This window comes from Pseudorca crassidens, chromosome 3, assembly GCF_039906515.1.
Source record: "Pseudorca crassidens isolate mPseCra1 chromosome 3, mPseCra1.hap1, whole genome shotgun sequence".
Lineage (NCBI taxonomy): Eukaryota > Metazoa > Chordata > Mammalia > Artiodactyla > Delphinidae > Pseudorca > Pseudorca crassidens.
The window spans coordinates 106,857,348-106,877,291 of record NC_090298.1 but is presented as its reverse complement, the minus strand read 5'-3'; the positions used below and the strand labels follow the sequence as shown (position 1 = coordinate 106,877,291).

Here is a 19,944-nt window from a genome sequence, read left to right as displayed (position 1 = left end):
GAGTGAATTCCCCCATTCTGTCTTCCAGCTCACTTATCCGTTCTTCTGCCTCAGTTACTCTGCTTTTGATTCCTTCTAGTGCAGTTTTCATTTCAGTTATTGTATTGTTCATCTGTTTGTTCTTTAGTTGTTTTAGGTCTTTGTTAAACATTTCTTGTATTTTCTCTATCTGTGCCTCTATCTTTTTCTGAGATCTTGGGTCATCTTCAGTATCATTACTTTGTATTCTTTTTCCAGTAGATTGCCTATCTCCACTTCACTTAGTTGTTCTTCTGGAGTTTTATCTTGTTCCTTCATCTGGGATATATTCCTCTGCTGTCTCATTTTGTCTGGCTTTCTGTGATTGTGGTTTCCGTTATGCAGGCTGCAAGGTTGTAGTTTGTCTTCCCCTAGTGGATGAGGCTGTCTAAGAGGCTTGTGCAGGCTTCCATTTGGGAGGGACTGGTTCCTGCCCACTGGTAGGTGGAGTTGGGTCTTATCCCTCTGGTGGGCAGGGCCAAGTCATGGAGTGTGTTTATCAGGCAGCTGTGTGCTCAGGAACACTTTAAGCAGCCTGTCTGCTGATGGGTGGGGCTGTGTTCTTGCCCTTTTGGTTGTTTGGCCTGAGGTGTCCCAACACTGGAGCCTACAGGCTATTGTGTTGGGCTAGGTCTTGTTGAGAAAATGGTGGCCTCCGAGAGGGCTCACACCAGTGAATATTCCCCAGAATTACTGCTGCCAGTGTCCTTGTCCCTGCAGCTAACCACAGCCACCCCCCCACCTCCACAGGAGACCCTCCAGTACTACCAGTTAGGTCTGGCCCTGTCTCTTATGAGTTCACTGCTTTTATCCCTAGGTTTTGGTACATATGAGACCCTGTGTGGACGCTCCAAGAGTGGAGTTTCTGTTTCCCACAGTACTGTGGAATTCCTGTGATCTAACCCTGCTGGACTTCAAAGCCAGATTCTCTGGGGGTTCCTCCTCCAATTGCCAGACCCCCAGGCTGGGGAGCCTGACATGTGGCTCAGAACTTTTACTCCTGTGGGAGAACTTCTGTGGTATAATTATTTTCCAGTTTGTGATCATCCACCTGGCATGTATGGAATTTGATTTTATCATGATTGCACCCCTCTTACAGTCTCATTGTGGTTTCTTCCTTGTCTTTGGATGTATGGTACCTTTTTTTGGTAGGCTCCAGTGTTTTTTGTTGATGGTTTTCAGCATTTAATTTTGATTTTGGTGTTTCTGCAAGAAGAGGTGAGCTTGTGTCCTTCTACTCCACAACCTTGTCTCCCAATCTAGTCTCCAGAGATTTTAAAGAGCTATGAATTAGTAAAAAAAGTTCATTCAGATTTATAGCATTTTAATCTAAGTTAAAAATATAAAGGCAAAACAGTTTTTTAATGGGAAAGGTAAAGAACAGCCAGATCATCAATATAAAAATTAAATGCCAATTTCTTCATTTACTTAATACTTTTAAATAAAGACAATTAATCCATCCTCATTTATATAGTGGTAACATGGATATCCTTAGATTTATTTAACTTTTTCTATTTCTATTCATTTAAAAAATTTCTTTCTCTTAAAATTACAGATTTTTGCAAAACTGATATTATTTCTCTTTCATTTTTTTTTTCATTTGAAAGTGTGACCTTTTATTTCTATGCTACTTATGGTTAATCTTTACATTTAAAAAATGTTTTAACTTTATAACACATGTTTTCCTAACAATGACAAAAAGGAACTATCTGCAACTTCTCTTCCCACCAAAATAAACTTTTTAGCATGTGGAGGCAACATGGCAAAGTCAACTTTCCTTCTGGTTGTACAGAGAATTAGGTTTATGGGCAAAGGAGTTTGCTGCTGGGTCCTACTCTACTTCTTCCTTTTTTTTTTCATATTAACAACTTATTTTTTATTTTTGAATATCACAAACTTCAATCAGAATACTTTAAAAAATATTATTCTGCATGCGCTTAACAAATTTGACAAAGGGCAAGGATCCAGTTGACTTGTATTATGCTATGAAGTTTGAATTGAACAGCCAATTCACATATATTTAAAATTGTTAAGTACAGGTAGCCATGAACACTTCACTGCATTAATCTGATGGCATCCTACCTCTAGGCACACGTTCATGTAACACTACTATTAATTACCCTGGAGCAGAGGCAAAATGGAGATGGAGGAATTGCCCTACAAAGCAAGTTTAAGGAATTAAACAGCGTTGTCATCATCGTCATCACTACTGAGGACAAAGCTGCTGCCTGTGGACAGAGGCCCTTCCTCCTTAACATTCCCTAAACCACCTGCAGTCCCTCTCTCATCAGAATCTTCAAACAACTTGTCACTGGAATTGTCATCAAACAACTTCTCGTTGGAATCTTCATCTTTGAACATCTTTTCATCTACGTCTTCATCTTCCTTTACATCTACATCTTCCTCATCTTCTTTTCCATCTGAATCTTCAAACACCTTTTCATCTGCATCATCTTCTTCGTTCTTTTCATTTGCATCTACCAGCCCCTTTTCTTATGTATCTTCTTTGTCCTCTTTTTCATCCGACTCATCGTCAAATACTTTTTCATATGTTTCTTCCTTCTCATCTGACTCTTCGTCAAATTCCTTCTCAGAGCCTTCTTCATCAAACACTTTCCTGGAGCTGTCATCTTTGAATTCTGATTTTTCAGAGTCATTTTCTTCTAACTCTTCTTCAGAAACGTTTTCATTAAATTCCTTTTCAGAGCCCTCTTCCTCAAAACCTTTCTCAAGGCCGTTCTCTTTTAACTCTTTTTCAGAGTCATCTTCAAATTGCTTTTCTGAGCACTCTTCAGACCCTTGTTCTGAGCTGCTGTCTTCAGCTGCCTTTTGGGGGCTGGCCTCCTCCTCAGACTCCTGCTCAAGGCCATTCTCATCAGGATCCGTTTTGGGTCTCTTCTTTTTGGACTCTCATTCAGGGCCATTCTCTTTCGACTCTTTTTTAGGACTACGCTCTTCATGCTACATCTCGGGGCTGCCTTCTCTGGACTCTCCGTTGGAGAAGTCTTCTTCATGCTCTCTTTTGGGACAGCCTTCCTCAAAGTCTCTTTCGAGGCAGCTCTCTTCAGATTCTTTTTGGGGACAGCCTTCTTCAGCCTCTTTTTCAGGGCCACTTCTTTTAGCATCTTTTTCAGAAGCAGCTTCTTCATCCTCTCCCCTATCTTCTGTTTTTTCAAACTTCTTTTCATCTATAAGTTCTTCAAATGCCATTTCAGTTGCGGCTTCTTGAACATTCATTTGAGATGTGCCAGGGTGCTCTGAAAAATGCCTAACTCTAGAAGGCCCCACCCTTCTGGAGCACAGAAGGAATTTGAAAGCTGAAGGCCTCTGTTGGCCTCAGGAGTGTTGAGGAAAGCCTCCCATCCTCTCAGCCTTTCCTCCCTTTCTCTTGTGGTCTCCTCCACCTGATAATCTGTAGTCCCATCACATACTTGGGCAGTGATTTGATGGCCACCAAACCACATTCCATTGAGGGTTTGAATATAATAACCAGCTTCCTCCGGGTCCCTATAGGACACAGAGGCCACACCATGAGGATGCCTATCAAAGAGAAGGAGCTTCCTAATTTGTCCAAACTTTGAACACTCTACTTGAAGGTCTTCTCTGATCTCGTTTGGCACCAGTGGATCATCCTCAAAATCCATACGATGAAACGTATTTTTGATGATGACAACTTGCTCGTGGTGTATTCAGGCTGGGCCAGCTCTTCTCTCAGGTCTCCAATCCAACTGCTTTTGTTGCAGACAACTTTTTCTTGTAGTCTTTGCACTTCTTCTTCTTCTTTGAGGTGTCGTATTCCCCTTTCAGTTGAAACTTTGCCACCTCCATATGTAATTTGTAGTCTCTAATTTCATCTTCATCCAAAAGTTTTAATGCGAGATCCACAGATTCTCTCTTCAAATAACAGCAAAGTCCATCTCCTTTAAGATTTCCTTGATTATCTTTGTAAAGCTTGACCTTAAATTCTTGTTTGAAGATCTCTCATAATAATGCACAACTTGGATATGAGCTGTATAAATTCATCCACTGTAATGTCTGGAGGCATATCAGACACATATACATTTGTATTTCTGTCTTCAACATGAAACCATCCTGATTCAACCTTTCTCTTTTCTCCCCTCTTTTTGGGATAACTGGGTTTGGGAGTTTTTCTTTGCAGAGGTTCTTTTGTAGTCCTAGCACTGACATCTTGGACGCTCGCAGTAGAACTAGATGCACCATCATTAGAAAATCCATAATTGGCCTGATATGTAGCAATAAAATCTTCAGTGATCTTGCGGAACCAAGTCTTCTTGTCCAGGTCCCATTCATACGGGGTGTCATTCGGCTGCTGCCTGAAAGAATTGGTTTCTCCACTGGGATCTTTCTGGGTATCACAGTCCTTGGTGTCTCCGTACAATTCTTGCATTCACAACTGCTCATCAAACTCGTCATTCGCATCCAAGTTGTTGCCGCTCATGTTGACGACTTAGCCCAGGGGCAGGGTCCAGGCGAGCGAAGAGGCCAAGCTGACACTGGTTCACCCTGCCAGGTCTTGCCGCCGCCGCTCGAACCAGAACATGGCAGGAGTGCACACACGAGCTGCCGCCACCTATCGGGTCTGAGACAACTGCGGCTCCCACGGCAACGTCCAGAAACCACTTGAAAATGGAGGCCCACTTAGGCTGATGCAGTCGCCATTGTCCCCTACTCTGCTTCTTAGTCCAACTCCACCACCCCCTCCCATGGAAGTTAGCTCACTTTGGTAAGAGAGTCTCTTATATGTTTTTGGCTTGAGGCAAACACTGGAGGCTGGTGCTTCTACATGGAGATAAGTACCATTGTGCTTATTACACTATCTTTATGATACACTTCCCAGTTAACTACTCAAAAACCTGTTCACACTCAAAGCCTTTATGCCTCTGATCTTAGTGTTAACTCATGGGTCCTAGTCTAGTCTATTCTTTCCCTGTATTATTAGTGGTTCCTACAGCTCTGTTGGATTTTAGCATCAATTTGATCCCATTTATATATCTTCCCCAAATTCCTAAATGCTTTGGGCTTACCAGTTTTTGTGCTTTTTTGTTTCATACTTTTACATTTCTTCTAGCATCTTAATGTGATTTTAGGATAAGGGAGACAGGAGTGCATACATTTAGTTAGTTACCTTCCTTTGAATGAATATTTACAATTAAAAACATCAAAACAAAACTTCAAAACTCATATTAATAAAGATGGTTTTATTGAGTTATAGGACAGGGCACATAAAAATCAAATATTTGATTAAAATTTAACCCTTTACTCAAAACTAGAAATTTTAAATATTAATAAGTAAGTTTTTAGCCGATGTCTAAATTGTTAACCACTTATTAATTATTTAAAAACTTTAAGGCAGATATTTACTTATGCACTGAATCCCAAATAGGTAAAAAGAATAATCACCCAAAGTTTGTTATCAATTAAAACAAATTAAAGTTAGTACTTAATTAAAGAAAACTTGTTGCATGTTAAGGAAATATAGCACATGCTTAATGTCAGCTCCCTCTCCCCATTTCATATTAAAGAATCACATACTCTCCCTTTCACTTCTCCTAAGCAGCATAGGAAAATCCCATATATAAAAAAGCTTAAAGTTTAATCTCCCCTAATACTATCTGATCATAAATTTCTTTGGTCAATGGAATGTATGATTTTTTCAACTTATCCATGAAGTAAAGTGGATCAGAAATTTTCAATGGACTAAATCCTTCCTCCACCAACCGAAACTTCTGTAGTTTGAATGTTCCTGTTGTTTCCATCTTTTCCTATAAAACAGTGACCAGGATTAGTGGAGTCACTCAATATTATGTATAATATACAAATAAAATATTCAACAATATAGACTGTAATATTTAATGAAAGCATTTTTATATCCAGTGACCATCTCTATTTTCACTACTAATAATTTAATATTAGAAATTTTAAAATGCTCTTTAGAACATTTAAATCTTTACCTTGATTCTCCTGTGAGCTTCATTCAACATATAAGAATTATGAACATAGTTAATAACTGATTACAAATATGTCTAAAACATATAGGTTTATCTCTTCAATCCAATGTCAAGGCAATATTATGTACTAAGAATGCTACTAGACGGCAAGAAGATAAAAGCTATAAAAGACAGCAATCTATTCCATAAGGCAGAATACTGCAAGAACCAGAGGGGGTAAGGAATGATCTAAAACTTGGGTTCCCAAACTATGCACTGAGGTGCCTCATAGTACCTCAGTGAATTGCCAGAGTCCCCATAGGATATTTAAATTTTTCAAGGTAAACCCAGTGACATCTGTTGTCACACTACCAACTACTTGGTCAAGGTAGTTCAGTTTCAATATTAGTTTATGATACATTGTTTTCAATGATGTCATATCTTTGAGAAACAGGGTTTTTGGTGGTTGCTATGATAAAAAGCAAGTATAACCAAAAGTCAAGGTGGACTATGGAATTAGTCTGGCCCTGTTCAGCACAATCTCATTCCAACATTTGAGGAGCTGTGCAATGCCCAACTTACATCTCCTTAATACATGTGGTTATTTAAATATGAAATAAAAGCATTTTTCTTTCCATTTATATGCATTATTTTTTCAAACAGCAACTAATTTATTAGACCTAAATAGTTATTTTGCTTTGCCCTAAGTACTGAATAAATGAATGTTTAGGTATTTGTTTTGGCCCAAGAGTGCCATGAATTAATTACTAAGACACTAAAGACGTTATGAATCAAGAAAGTTTAAGAATTTTTGCTTTAAGAAATTTAAAGGAGACAAGGATATTATCTCTGTGGTAGTTTCAGGCATAGGGAAGCAACCTTGTTTTAAGTCAGATGACATGCAGGGTCCATACAAGGTTCTATGAATAGTTTGGCCATTTATATGCATCCTTCTGAACGAATGCAACTAAGTCAACCTCTCTTTGAACCTTCTTCCCTGCTCTCATCCTCTACCCAACACTGTCATCACAGAATGAGATGTAACTGTGTAAAATCACATATTCTTTTCTCTTTTTAAAAAAATTAGTTCACATTATACAATTTGACAGTCTGCCTTCTTTAAAAAAAAAAAATTAACCTGGTATGTTTCTCCAGGTTAGGTAATTTTCATCAAAATGGCACTTTTTAATGGTTTCATAGGATCTCATCTAATTATATATGTTAATTAACCTTACTCTTATTCTTGAACTTATATAGAGAATATTAAAAAATTTTACTACATAAATAATAACATTTTATATATAACACTTGTACATCTTTAATTATGTCCTAAGGGTAAATTTCTGGAAATGAAATTACTAAATCAAAATATACGCAAATTCTAAGAGCACGATCACATATTTACCAACTTATTTTCAAGAGAGATGATAACAATTTGTGTTCCCAGAAGCAAAATGAAAGGACCAGTTTAATTTCATCTCAGCCATACTGAGTAATATCACATTTAAAAATTTTTTGTAAATTTATTGCTAAAAAGAATCCTTTTTAAATTTGTGCTAAACAGATCTTTAATAAGATAGTTGTCTTATTCATTTTGTCAGAAGTAACTTATATGTTTGCATTGCTTATATCAGATCATTTATTATAATTCATTAAATAATTTTAGTGCCGGGGCTTCCCTGGTGGCGCAGTGGTTGAGAATCTGCCTGCTAATGCAGGGGACACGGGTTCGAGCCCTGGTCTGGGAGGATCCCACATGCTGTGGAGCAGCTAGGCCCATGAGCCACAACTGCTGAGCCTGCGCATCTGGAGCCTGTGGTCTACAACAAGAGAGGCCGCGATAGTGAGAGGCCCGCGCACTGCGATGAAGAGTGGCCCCCACTTGCCACAACTAGAGAAAGCCCTCGCACAGAAATGAAGACCCAACACAGCAAAAATAAATTAATTAATAAACTCCTACCCCCAACATCTTCTAAAAAATAATAATAATAATAATAATACTTTTAGTGCCAACTAAGTGTCATTCATAGTGCTAACTATAGTAAATACTGTAGTAAACGTAACACTCATGGGCCAAGTTCTTTTAGGTGTTTAATGATCCTAAAATATTTTCTAAATTTGTACAAGACTGATTTAATCTTACAGAGGAGTCCTGTGACAAAATATTTCTTCTGCTTAACGACAGTGAATTTTAAGTTGCCCTTGGAGGAAAATGTTTAAAATATTATTTGATCCATCAACTTTCTACTCTACTAAGAATTAAAATCCATTCTTTCTGGGGCAAGATGGGAGGGGCAGGAGGGAGCTGGGTGTGGTTATAAAAGGGTAACGTGAGGGAGCCTTGTGGTGGTGGAATTGTCCATATCTTGACTATGGTCATTGATACATGAAGCTACACACGTAATAAAAATGTATAGAGCTTAATACACACATACACACAAATGAGTACAAGTAAAACAGAGGAAATTTTAATAAGATGGAGTGGATTGTATCAGTGTCAATATCCTGTTTGTAATCATTTACACAGGATCTCTCTGTATTATTTCTTACAAATGCATGTGAATCTACAATTATTTCAAAAATTTCAATTAAAACCATGTTACTTCTTTTTCATATTTAGCTACCTTTATTATTTCAGAGGACTGCTATGAAAATAATGAGACAATATATGTAAAAGCTCTTAAAATATTATGTAAATGGAATATGTATTTATGACAGTTTAGATGATGTGTCTCATTGGCCAAGCAGTGACTTGGCCACAAGGATTACCCAGCAAATGCTTTAAAAAAGTATATTAAGTCAGCTATTGCTCTATCAGGGATGTAACAGTGATATGACAAACATATCCAGAAAAGTTCTATGTGATTGGATGTTAAGAGATGATGAGGACTGGCTTTGGGAAATTATATTTGAGCACAATATTAAATGAATAACTGGCTGGATAAATGAGCAGGCAGAGTTACCCAGGAGCTGAGAAATTTTGTTTCCTTTTTATTGGACTTTACTCCAGCAGCCTAACAAGAGAAAGCCCACCTCTCAAAACCAGTGAGTTCAGAATTCCTGCAAAATATAAGGTCCCCGAAGGAGACTGGACAGAATGAAGCTAAAAAATTAAAGGCAGGGGCTTCCCTGGTGGTGCAGTGGTTGAGAGTCCGCCTGCTGATGCAGGGGACACGGGGTTCGTGCTCCGGTCTGGGAAGATCCCACATGCCACGGAGCGGCTGGGCCCGTGAGCCATGGCTGCTGAGCCTGCATGTCCGGAGCCTGTGCTCCGCAACGGGAAAGGCCACAACAGTGAGAGGCCTGCGTACCACAAAAACAAACAAACAAAAAATTAAAGGCAAAATTGCTTAAAGCCAATTGCCCTGAGGGTCTAAACACATCCTGCAGACACTTTGATGTCAGCTTGGTGGAACCTAATTTTAGGTACACAGCACCAAATGTCTTCACAAAGCATGAAGGCATGTGTAAGATTTGGGTTTGGCTTGCCACCATCACTGGGACCCTCATCTATCTGATTGAAGAGGAGGAGAGCAACAAGTAGGACAACGACAAAGACTTCCTAGCATTTTATTGTCCTCCCTTCTATAATTAGGCTTCAAATATAGCATATTTTAGCATCCCAATGTTTTTCATTGTTCTTGAAATTTTCTAATAAAAATAAAATGCACCTATTATCTAAGCGGTAAGTATTATTTTATAACTAAACCATCTCCAGATTCCTGGTCTTAAATTTTATGGGTAGGTAAAATTACCTGAATTCTTAAAAATTGTGGGCAGGCATAAGCCGGTAAAAATGTTACAACTTGTTCATAAACTTTTTCCAAGTCTAAAGACATATTTGGTTTTAAAGTTATAGAAGCCATTCCTGCTTTTCCTTCATAATCTGAAAAAAAAAGTTTGTAATAGCATCAGTTTTACAAGTGGTAGGTGAACTTTTTAAAAAATCCAGTTAATTACACACTAATTGTTACAAATATAGACATTACATCTATTGCAGCAATAACAATGCAACAGTAGCATAAATGAGTGGGTCTTTCCGGGCATATGATTTACTCCCTAGAAATGAATTAGGAGAAAGGAAGTACAGAGTCTATGTTTAATTGTTTAAACTACAGAAACAAAATAGATGGAATAGAAAACACCATAAGTGACCCATAATATGCATCCTGCCACTATTATAAAATATTAAGAGGAAACATTTTTTTAAAGGCAAATATATTTTAGAGAAATGTCCATGTTAAGCATCAATGCAAAAAATAAAGGGTATTATTCAAGTTAAGAAACTAGAGGCAGGTATTTCCACAACTAATTCCACAGATTGCTTACTGTTTATCATGCCACCTTTTTTCCAGGGCTTTGGAATCTCTTGTAGCATTTTGCCAGCACCCAGTGCCTGTCTATTAGAGTTAATATCCTCTTTCTTTGCCCCCCTATCCAAACATTCCCACACTCAGTGTCCCCTGCACCTACAAACATTAATTGGAAAATACTGTCATTTGTTTAAAAAAAAAAAAAAGGTAGTAAAGGGGAATAGCTGTCCTGTGATTTCAAGTTGGTCACTTTTCTTTGCCATTTTCACCAACGGGAGACAATCCTCATAGGCATATTTATAACGATAAATGAGGCCAACCACATTTTAAAATAATTTCTGAAAAAGATTCAACTTAACTACAAGTCAGTGTTATTAAACATTTAAATTAGAACATGTTCCTATTTAGTGGTATGTATAAACTCTAGTCTTCAAGAGAAAAATAATAGACCATTGAAAAGCTGTAAATATTCTAGCAGTGAGTCACTGATCAGAGTTTTCAAGATCTGCTTAGAAATACACACATACATTAAAATGCAGTGGGTACCTTTCCCCTGGTGTGACCATGAAGTTTGCTAGCTTGGTCTAGGACATTACTTGCCAACCCAAAACTAAGATATTTATTTTAATATGTGAAAAATGAAATGCTGAGTTAATAAAATTGTTGCAAAGTGAAAGGAAAGTGGCACATTCTGAGAACCATTTCCAAACCTGAAACATATTCATACCTGGTACAGACACACCATAGACATTTGTGTCCTGTATGAAATCCAACATTCCAACAATATCGGCAACCTCTGTGGTTGCAATATTTTCCCCTTTCCATCTAAACAAAAAAACAAGTTCCAGTTAGTTACCTATACTTGAAGAATGAGGTGCCCAGCTTTAAGTTTTAGTGTCTTGCATTTGGCTCTGTGCAAGCACCTAATAATAAAAAATAATGGCAGTTTTCAAAATGAAAAACATTTCTAAGGAAGAACTTTTTTGAGAAGTCAACAAAGTCGGTATCTATTTTTTATTTAAAATTACATCAGTATCTGTTTTTTATTTAAAATTACATTATCTGTGTCTCATTGGTACCAACTGCTACTGTAAAAGGTTTTTTTTTAATATGTCATAAAAAATAAGATAACAATAAATCCCTCTTTGTTTTGTAATATAACAACAGTGAAGTACAAAGAAAGCATTCTCTATCTCTAATGATAGAAAAAACTGAAAGGAAAGCTATAGTTGTCTTTTGGTGTACTGACCCCCTTTAATTTCTAGGAATTAACCCCTTTGGCTCTTTTAATGCATATGAATGTTTTAATTAAAATGAATTGACGGGCTTCCCTCGTGGCGCAGTGGTTGAGAGTCTGCCTGCCTATGCAGGGGACACGGGTTCATGCCCCGGTCCGGGAAGATCCCACATGCCGCGGAGCGGCTGGGCCCGTGAGCCATGGCCGCTGAGCCTGCGCGTCCAGAGCCTGTGCTCCGCAACGGGAGAGGCCACAACAGTGAAAGGCCCGCGTACCATAAAAAAAAAAAAAAAGATTTTACATAAGGTGACCTCCTAACATGACACAAAGAAGGTGAGGAAATATAATTCATTTATTCATTCAACGTTTTTGGACTGTCTACTGTCTGTCCTCTACTGTTCTATGGTCATTGATTAGTAAAGCAAAATAAATTCATAAGCCTAAAATAACCCTAAGGAATTAAAAAAGCAAATATAAGAAAGGGAAATTTTGCTGTTTCACTATTTTTGCCATTAGGTCAAGAATTAGACCATATTTGACTAAATTGGTTTTCTGTTTTTACCCTACCATTTAGACTTCACATCAGCCTGCCTGTATCATATGCTAAAAAAAAAGGAGCTCACTGATTTGGACCCAAAAGATTCGTTAAGATAATTACAAAAATGACATCAAAATGTAACTTATATTTCAATCTAGAAACAGATGGGCAGTGAATTTTTAAACTGGGAGACATTATTGAGATAAAAGCTCTCCGTTCCCTGAAGGTAGGCAGCAGGTAGTGTATAATGTTTCCACAGAGCCTCACTCAGAGCAGGGTTCACTATCATGGAGCAAGCTTTGCAACCGACGCTATTTCATACCTGAAAGTGTCTCCAATACGGTCCCAAAAATAAAGGAAATTCTCCTGGTCTTGGACCATTAAATCTCCAGTGTTAAAGTAAACATCTCCCTTCTTAAAAACATCACAAAGCAATTTCTTTTCTGTTTGCTTCCTATTTCCAGCATAGCCAAAGAAGGGATTCTTTGCATTCACTGGAGAAATGAGAAGTCCAGGTTCCCCTGGGAGAGAGGTATTTTCAGTGATTTGATTAAAACTATTATTACACACACCATGCATGTACCTAAGTTACATATGACCAACACATCCAGTGTAGCTTATATTACTTTCCTCTGAACTTATTTTTATTATATTTGACATCAATTACTCTGGGTGCCTAAATCTAACACCGTTTCACGGACTGCCAAAGCACAAATCACTTTGGAAAAACTAACAAAAAGGAACTTGAATATAAAGAAAGGAATATTAAATTTATTTTACATCCTGGGTGGATACAGCAATGGCTACTTTTTTTGATCATGTAGATTCTAACACTGATAATAATGACAATTATATAAATAACAACTACAATAATAATTTTAAATAAGATTATGATGGTAGCAATATTTATTTATTGGGCACTTACTATGGAGCAAGCCCCAAGAGAAATGCAACTGTCACCTTATTAATTTTTCAAAGAAATCCTTTGAAATTGATCATTATAATCCCTATTTCACAGGGAAGGCACTAGGGTCCAGAAGAAGGAAGTATGTTAGCAAAGTCCAACAGATAAAAAGGAATGGACCTAGAACTCAAATTCAAGTCCCTATGATTTTTCTGTACAATATTATCTCTGATTTAATACATATGTTATTAGAAGCTTAAGAATAAGTTTTATTCCTCTAGAATGTTACTCTGGAAATCCTCAATGGACAGGAGATAAGCCACGAAATTTATTAGTTTTAATTACATTTAGACACATTATTTAAAATAATTTTTAATCGGACTTATTCAAGTTAATCAAGATACTGCCCAGCCATCAACAAGGTAAAAAACTACTAAGAGTAGAAGACAAAGGGGACCAGCAATCACTTCCCCAGAAGATTTCAAGGCCATTGCTGACTTGTTTTGGCCACTGTGAAGAAAACTAACATCTATGTGATGGGTTAGATGAGGCTGTATTCCCGCAAACTCTAAAGCGATTTATGTCATTTTAACACTCTCTTTTCAATTCTTATTGCTCCCACTCCTCTGGACACTATGGGTTCCAAGGGCCCACATACCACTGGCCAAAACTAGCCTGCCCTGACTCAGCAGGGACCCCTCACTGTCACTGTCGTCAGGGACACCATCATTAGCATAATCACTGCCATTGTTACACTTATTGAGCACTCTCTGGGTACCCGTCACTATTCTGAGCACTTTACATATGTATCCCATCTCATCCTCATCACACACCTGTAAGACAGGGCCTCATACTGTATTCATTTTACAAGTGAAATTGGGAAGAAAAAGTAATTTGCCCAATATTACACAGCTGCCAAATGTTGAAGTTGGAATGTTTTTAACCAGGTCCATCTGACTCCAAAGGCTGTCCTGCCTCGCATATCCCATCCATCTACATCCCCTATATACATTTCAGAATTTTCTAAGCCTCTTATATTTCCCTTAAAATTTATGTTCTTTATTTTTCTTCTTCAGGACACAGGTGATAGTTTCTTCACTGACAAATTAATTATTGCAAATGCTTAAAAAGGTCAGAGTGTATACTGATCTTTCCCTCCCAGGCATACTTTATGAAAGACACAATGCTTTAATGTAAAATAAAATTGAGCAATCCATAATGAGAATTACAAAATTGTAAAGCAGGTATTTGGGGACAATCTGTTTTTGAAAAACCCTGAGGTTGCATAAGCAGTTCTGGGATTCAAGTTCCAATATCAGATATTATTGTAATTGTAATAAATAAAACACACTAGAAAAGAGTGCTTAAATAAAGTTCTTTGCAATCTCCTTAGAAGTGACTTTTTTCTTAGATGCTGTCTATAGAGTTGAATTAGAGAAAGATATTTGATAAATGCTCTTGAAATTCAGAGGATTGGGAAATTTGCTTTTTAAAAGACATGGCTTATATTTTTGTCCAATCTTTCAGCTACCAGGAAAACAACCAAAACCCCAAAACCAAAACAAAGAAACCCGGGTCTGTGACCTTTATCTCCATATTTGAAGTCATCTCTGAAATGTAGTTTAAACATATTCTGAGGCAGTAAACAGTAACTTGGGCCTGATTCTTTCAGACTGGATCTCAAACCAATTCTAAGGGCACATCTCTACATTTAATTTTCTAGATTGATTATACGCAGCCGCATGTTAACTGGGGCACTCGCTTTCCTTAAAATTTCTAACCCAAAACTATGAGAAAGACTAGCCTGGTGGAGGGGGAGTGGGAGCAAGAAGAGAAAGGGAGGGAGGTAACTGGCCACATGACAGGCCCTCCAGAGGGCTCTGCATACATCATCTCATTAAAGTATCAACAATCACCGCCCGAAAGAAACACTGCTACCTCTACTCTGCATATGAAGAAAATGAGACTCAGACAGGTTGACAAAGTTGGACAGTTTCTAAGTGTGAGAGCCCAGATTTGAATCAAAGTCTGTCTCACTTTCCACTATACGTAGCATCATAAATTACCATGCATTTTTATATTATATCTTGGTGGTACAGGACATCAGACATATGCCACTGTAAGAGTGGTGGATTAAGAGAACTATAAGCCCACAGTAATCACTTTTAAATTTTCGTAATTACCATCTGAGTGACCCACGTGGGGCCTCTAACTTCTAATAATTAAACCATTCTACCTGCATTAAAATTCCAAATAAGTCACATATTAGAAATAACCACTCTTTCTCTTCTAAATTCAGTAATTAAAGAGAAATTCAAGAACTTTGCCTGAGGAGACATCTTCAAATACAAGAATCTTACCTTTTTTCACACGACTACACCAGCTGTGTTCATTTCTAATGGGTTCATCTTTCTGAAAATCATACTTTATCAAGTCAAAAGCGAAAAAAAGCTGCAAAAAACAGAATGAAACAAAAACAAGATTTAGTTATTTATTTGTGCAATGACATCTCCTGGTAGTAGATTTAAATCTCAGTCAATTGAAATACAGAATTAGAATGTGGATTTATTAAAACAAGTGAGCTTTCCTGGTAAAAAGTTAAATAAATGTTTAAAAATCAAAACTGAAGGTGTTAGTAACCAGCGCTCATGTACTGGCATTTACTTTCACTTCTTTTATGTTGCACCTTACCTTAGAAAAGCCTTACTAATTCTAATCTTTTCTTTTTAAGTTTTTTCTTTTTTTTGATGTGGACCATTTTTTAAAGTCTTTATTGAATCTGTTACAATATTGCTTCTGTTTTATGTTTTGGTTTTCTGGCCCCGAGGCATGTGGGATCTTAGCTCCCCGACCAGGGATCAAAATCTTAACCACTGGACAGCCAGGGAACTCCCCTAATTTGAGTACCAGGAAGCAATCCCTGCACGAAATCACATACTCTGCTAACTATAGTTAAGAGGACACTTTCTTGCCTTCTCTTTTTTGCAATCTTTCAAACATCCCTTGAAATGGAAAGTTTTAATAGAACTAAAATGTCAACTATGTGAATGCAAGGATTGTGTTGTGTATTTTAACTTACCATCCCTTGTAAAGGGACTAGATGCCTCAAAAGTACTTGTTTTTGTCACTTACTTAGACCTTTTCCCCAGGCCTTTCAATTTAATGTCCTTAAACTAACCCTCAGTACTTCTGTACACAGTTGTGGTGTAAGATGGAAATTTGTTGGAACATCCTCATCACATCAGGAAACAAGCTAATTGGACATCTCTCCTTGACCCCCAATATTTCCAGCTCCTCTGCTCTTGTAACGTTCGTATTACCATGTCATGCAGATTCACAGATCCTCAAAATCTGACCCTGGGAGAGAACTGCAGATTGGTTCAATCCAACTCCCTCATTTCATGCATAAGAAAATTGAGGTTTTCCCAATCAATTAAACAAGCAATCTTATTAAGCTGAACCAGCACGTACTAAACTAAAATGGAGGTGATAAAATGAAGTGAGAAAAAATAATTAGGAAGGACAAACAAAAGAGAGAAAGAGAGAAGGAGGAGCATGAGGAGGAGAGAAACAAATAAAGAACAAATGGGAAAATATGAATAAAATTAATGAGATAAATGTAATAGTATAATTTATTATCAAAGACTAAACAAACATCTCAGGAAAGTCAACATGTAACCACAATCACAATTCATTGTTTGAATTAAAATACAAATGAGAGCAACTTATATATATATATATTATAAATTTATTTATTTACTTATTTATTTATTACTTTTGGCTGTATTGGGTCTTCATTGCTGCGTGTAGGCTTTCTCTAGTTGGGGCAATGGGGGCTACTCTTTGTTGCGGTGTGCGGGCTTCTCATTGAGATGGCTTCTCTTGCCGTGGAGCACAGGCTCTAGGCGCTCAGGCTTCAGTAGTTGTGGCTCGTGGGCTCTAGAGCACAGGCTCAGTAGTTGTGGCACACGGGCTTAGTTGCTCTGCAGCATGTGGGATCTTCCCGGATCAGGGATTGAACCCGTATCCCCTGCATTCACGGGCAGATTCTTAACCACTGTGCCACCAGGGAAGTCTGAGAGCAACTAATATTGATTGAGTACTTACTTTGTCTCAGTCACTGTGCTAAGAGCTTTTAATTTAATCATCAAAAACCCTATAAGGTAGAAATTAATATTATCCTATTTTAAGATGAGGGCCAATGAAAGAGACAGCAAAACAAAAAAATTGTTACTCTTGACATAAAGATTCTTATTAAAATGCAAGCTTGCATCTTGTTGGTCTTTGTCTGTAATTGGGCTAATAGGATATTGGCTACTTGCCTAATGACTGGTCAAAAGAAAGATTCCAGAGGTTCCAGAACTGCATTTATCATTTCAGCCAAACTAGAACAGAGTCCTGTTTATTACTCTCTCGTGTTTTAACATGCTTTATATTTTGAAAAATTTGCCCAGCAACTGGTAATATCATCTTTAACATTATTTCTTTTACATTAATTTGGCAACCACACGCATGGATAAGATTCATTCCACACCAAATCACTGTTCAGTGCGCCTGTTATCAGATACAGGGGACTTCATGGTCAGAAATTGAGTAATTTTATAGTACAAATGAAATTTAAATATATCACAGCACCTTCTAGAAGTAGCCTGGATCAGAGCATTAAGTCTCAGCTAGAAGAATTTCTGTTTTTTTTCCTGCCTTCAAGAGGACCCATGAGGTTACAAAAACGGTTATGTTATAATAACACAAATAAAGAAACAGATGCCACACTTCAATATCTCCTAAATGTATAGTATACATACACGTACAGGTATAGGTATAGGAAGAGGTATACATGGCCAGAAAACAGCTGCAGGGGTTCTCATTTGTAACAGTCTAGACAAATGGGTCCCCAGAACTGTACAGCATACATCTATGTGACTGTGCACACTGGCCCTTGGAGTTCCCACACATACCTGTATGCTTTTGCATATTCAGATTTGTAAATTTAGAAGTTAGAAAGGGAACACAAAAATTATTTCCTCTATAAATAAATGAGTAGACTTTGAATCCAGAAGAAAGTGACTTGTCAAAGTCAAAAAGTCAAGTAGTGGCAGAGCTGGAACTAGAGCCCTAGGTACAGTGATTCGAATTCAGGATTTTTTTGCCTCAGCGTTATACTACATTGCTTTGACCTATACAGTACAGGCTCATTTATCCCTCACCATAGGTAAAGGGTGGTTTCTCTGTTTCCTTAAACAGAAGACCCTTAAAATATATAAACACACACACTCATAAACTTATCATCTCTCTCTCTATCATAAATATACATTTATATACCTATAGTAACATGTAATATTATATAGACTTGGGACATTATGAATACTCATTTCTAGGATGCACTATTATGCAACAGAATAGTTTTCTGAATGGTTTGCAGACTTGTATTTAAAAAATAATCATTTTTTAAAAATCAAGTAAAACAGAAAAATAAGAAGAAAAAGTTAAATTTCCCCAAATTTTAACCAAAAGTAAACCATTCTTAACATGGTGTAATATATTCTCAATACAAAGTGATCCCTGGCCATTCTATCTAAAATTTCAAAAAACGCCTCCCAATACACATGCACATACACACAATCTCCTTTCCCTGTTTAATTTTCCTCTTTTGCACTAATGAGTATGTGCTATAGATTGTATTTTATTTATTGATCTCGTCTGTTTTCTGTCTTCCTCAATAGAGCATGACCTGCACGTGGGCAGGAATTTATGTGCGTTTTGTTCACTGTGCTCACTTGTGTCAGGCATACTGGAAACATTATAAATATATATAAAGAAAGTCATTTGATGAACAATCATTACAAATGCATTTAAATCAATAGAGGGAAAGGTATGAAACTGATTAGTAAAATAATTTATGAAAAATGAAACCACACCATTCTAGTAAATGCAATCAATTTAAATTTTCTTGAATTTAACAAAAGAAAATGGAACCAAAGTTAAACTAAAATGTGTGTTTAGCATAACAGATACCAGTCCCTATGGGGTCAAAGAATTTAACTTTAACCACAAATTTAATTAGAGGCCTGGCCTTTGCTCTCAGCTTCTGGGAGATAATTTCTCACAATGTCATGAGGGACAGGACTTTTTATTTGCCTAAGGACCTTGGGCAACCAGATAGTAACTCTATGATTGAGAGTGGGTCTCTGAGCCGTGCCAATAATGTTATGCAGGGTTGGGGCTTTGCGTCACCCAGCTTGACCTCCTGAGGGACTGGAGGTGGAGGTTGACCACAGAGGCAGCCAACTAGATTTAAAAGATTGAGCCCCCGCAAAAGACTCTGGACATCAAGCCTGGGTGAGCTTCCTGAGTTGGCAATACTCCATGTATTGTCACACATCAATTCCAGGAGAGCAATATCCTCCTGACTTCACAGGAGAGGACGACTGGAAGCCTTGTATTTGGTACCCTCCTGGATTCTACCCTGGCCTTCCCTTGACTGATGTTCCTTCCCTTGACTGATGTTAATCTATATCCTTTAGGTGTAATAAACTGTAACTATTATATGGCTTTTGGTGAGTTTTGTGTTCCTTCCAGTGAATTATCAAACTTAAAGGTGGTCTTAGGGACTCCCAAGCTGCAACTGATGTTAGATGTGAAGGTGGTCCCACGTGAACTGTTTTCTAACTTCACAGTTGGCTAAATTTCTTAGTCTCTAAAAGATGCCTACTTTAAGACAATAAAAAAAGTTTATACAAATGTGAGCAAAAGGAACCTTTTTAATAAGTCTCATACTTTATCTTTACTTTGTATCTATGGATTTACCACCATAAAAGATGAGATAATCAATACTTATACCTTCTTCTCTCCTCCCACACAATTCTCATTTTTTTTAGTTATAAGTATTTTTATAGTCAGGATTTATACTTCCATTCGATCTATAAACATAATTCAGAGCTTTTCAATCCTCTATATTTAAGTGGATTCAAGCAAACCTTTCAACT

The 19,944-nt window shown here is 37.4% G+C and overlaps 1 protein-coding gene and 1 pseudogene across 5 annotated transcripts in view; both read right to left on the bottom strand.

Moving 5' to 3' along the window:
* Window positions 1-1,514: 1,514 nt before the first annotated feature.
* LOC137221629 (17S U2 SnRNP complex component HTATSF1 pseudogene) lies at window positions 1,515-5,102 on the bottom strand (annotated as a pseudogene).
* Window positions 5,103-5,222: 120 nt separating this feature from the next.
* Window positions 5,223-19,944, bottom strand: part of SLC27A6 (solute carrier family 27 member 6) — a 64,222-nt gene continuing 49,500 nt past the window's right edge. For 3 of the 5 annotated variants that reach the window (XM_067731634.1, XM_067731632.1, XM_067731635.1), the window contains 5 exons: window positions 15,319-15,409; window positions 12,377-12,575; window positions 11,007-11,104; window positions 9,722-9,852; window positions 5,223-5,801 (listed from right to left, as the gene is read on the bottom strand). In XM_067731634.1, the coding sequence (XP_067587735.1) occupies window positions 5,625-5,801; window positions 9,722-9,852; window positions 11,007-11,104; window positions 12,377-12,575; window positions 15,319-15,409 (696 nt within the window). In that variant the 3' untranslated portion in view covers window positions 5,223-5,624. The remainder of the gene's footprint in view (window positions 5,802-9,721; window positions 9,853-11,006; window positions 11,105-12,376; window positions 12,576-15,318; window positions 15,410-19,944) is intronic. The other 2 variants (XM_067731633.1, XM_067731636.1) reach the window with 2 other exon arrangements.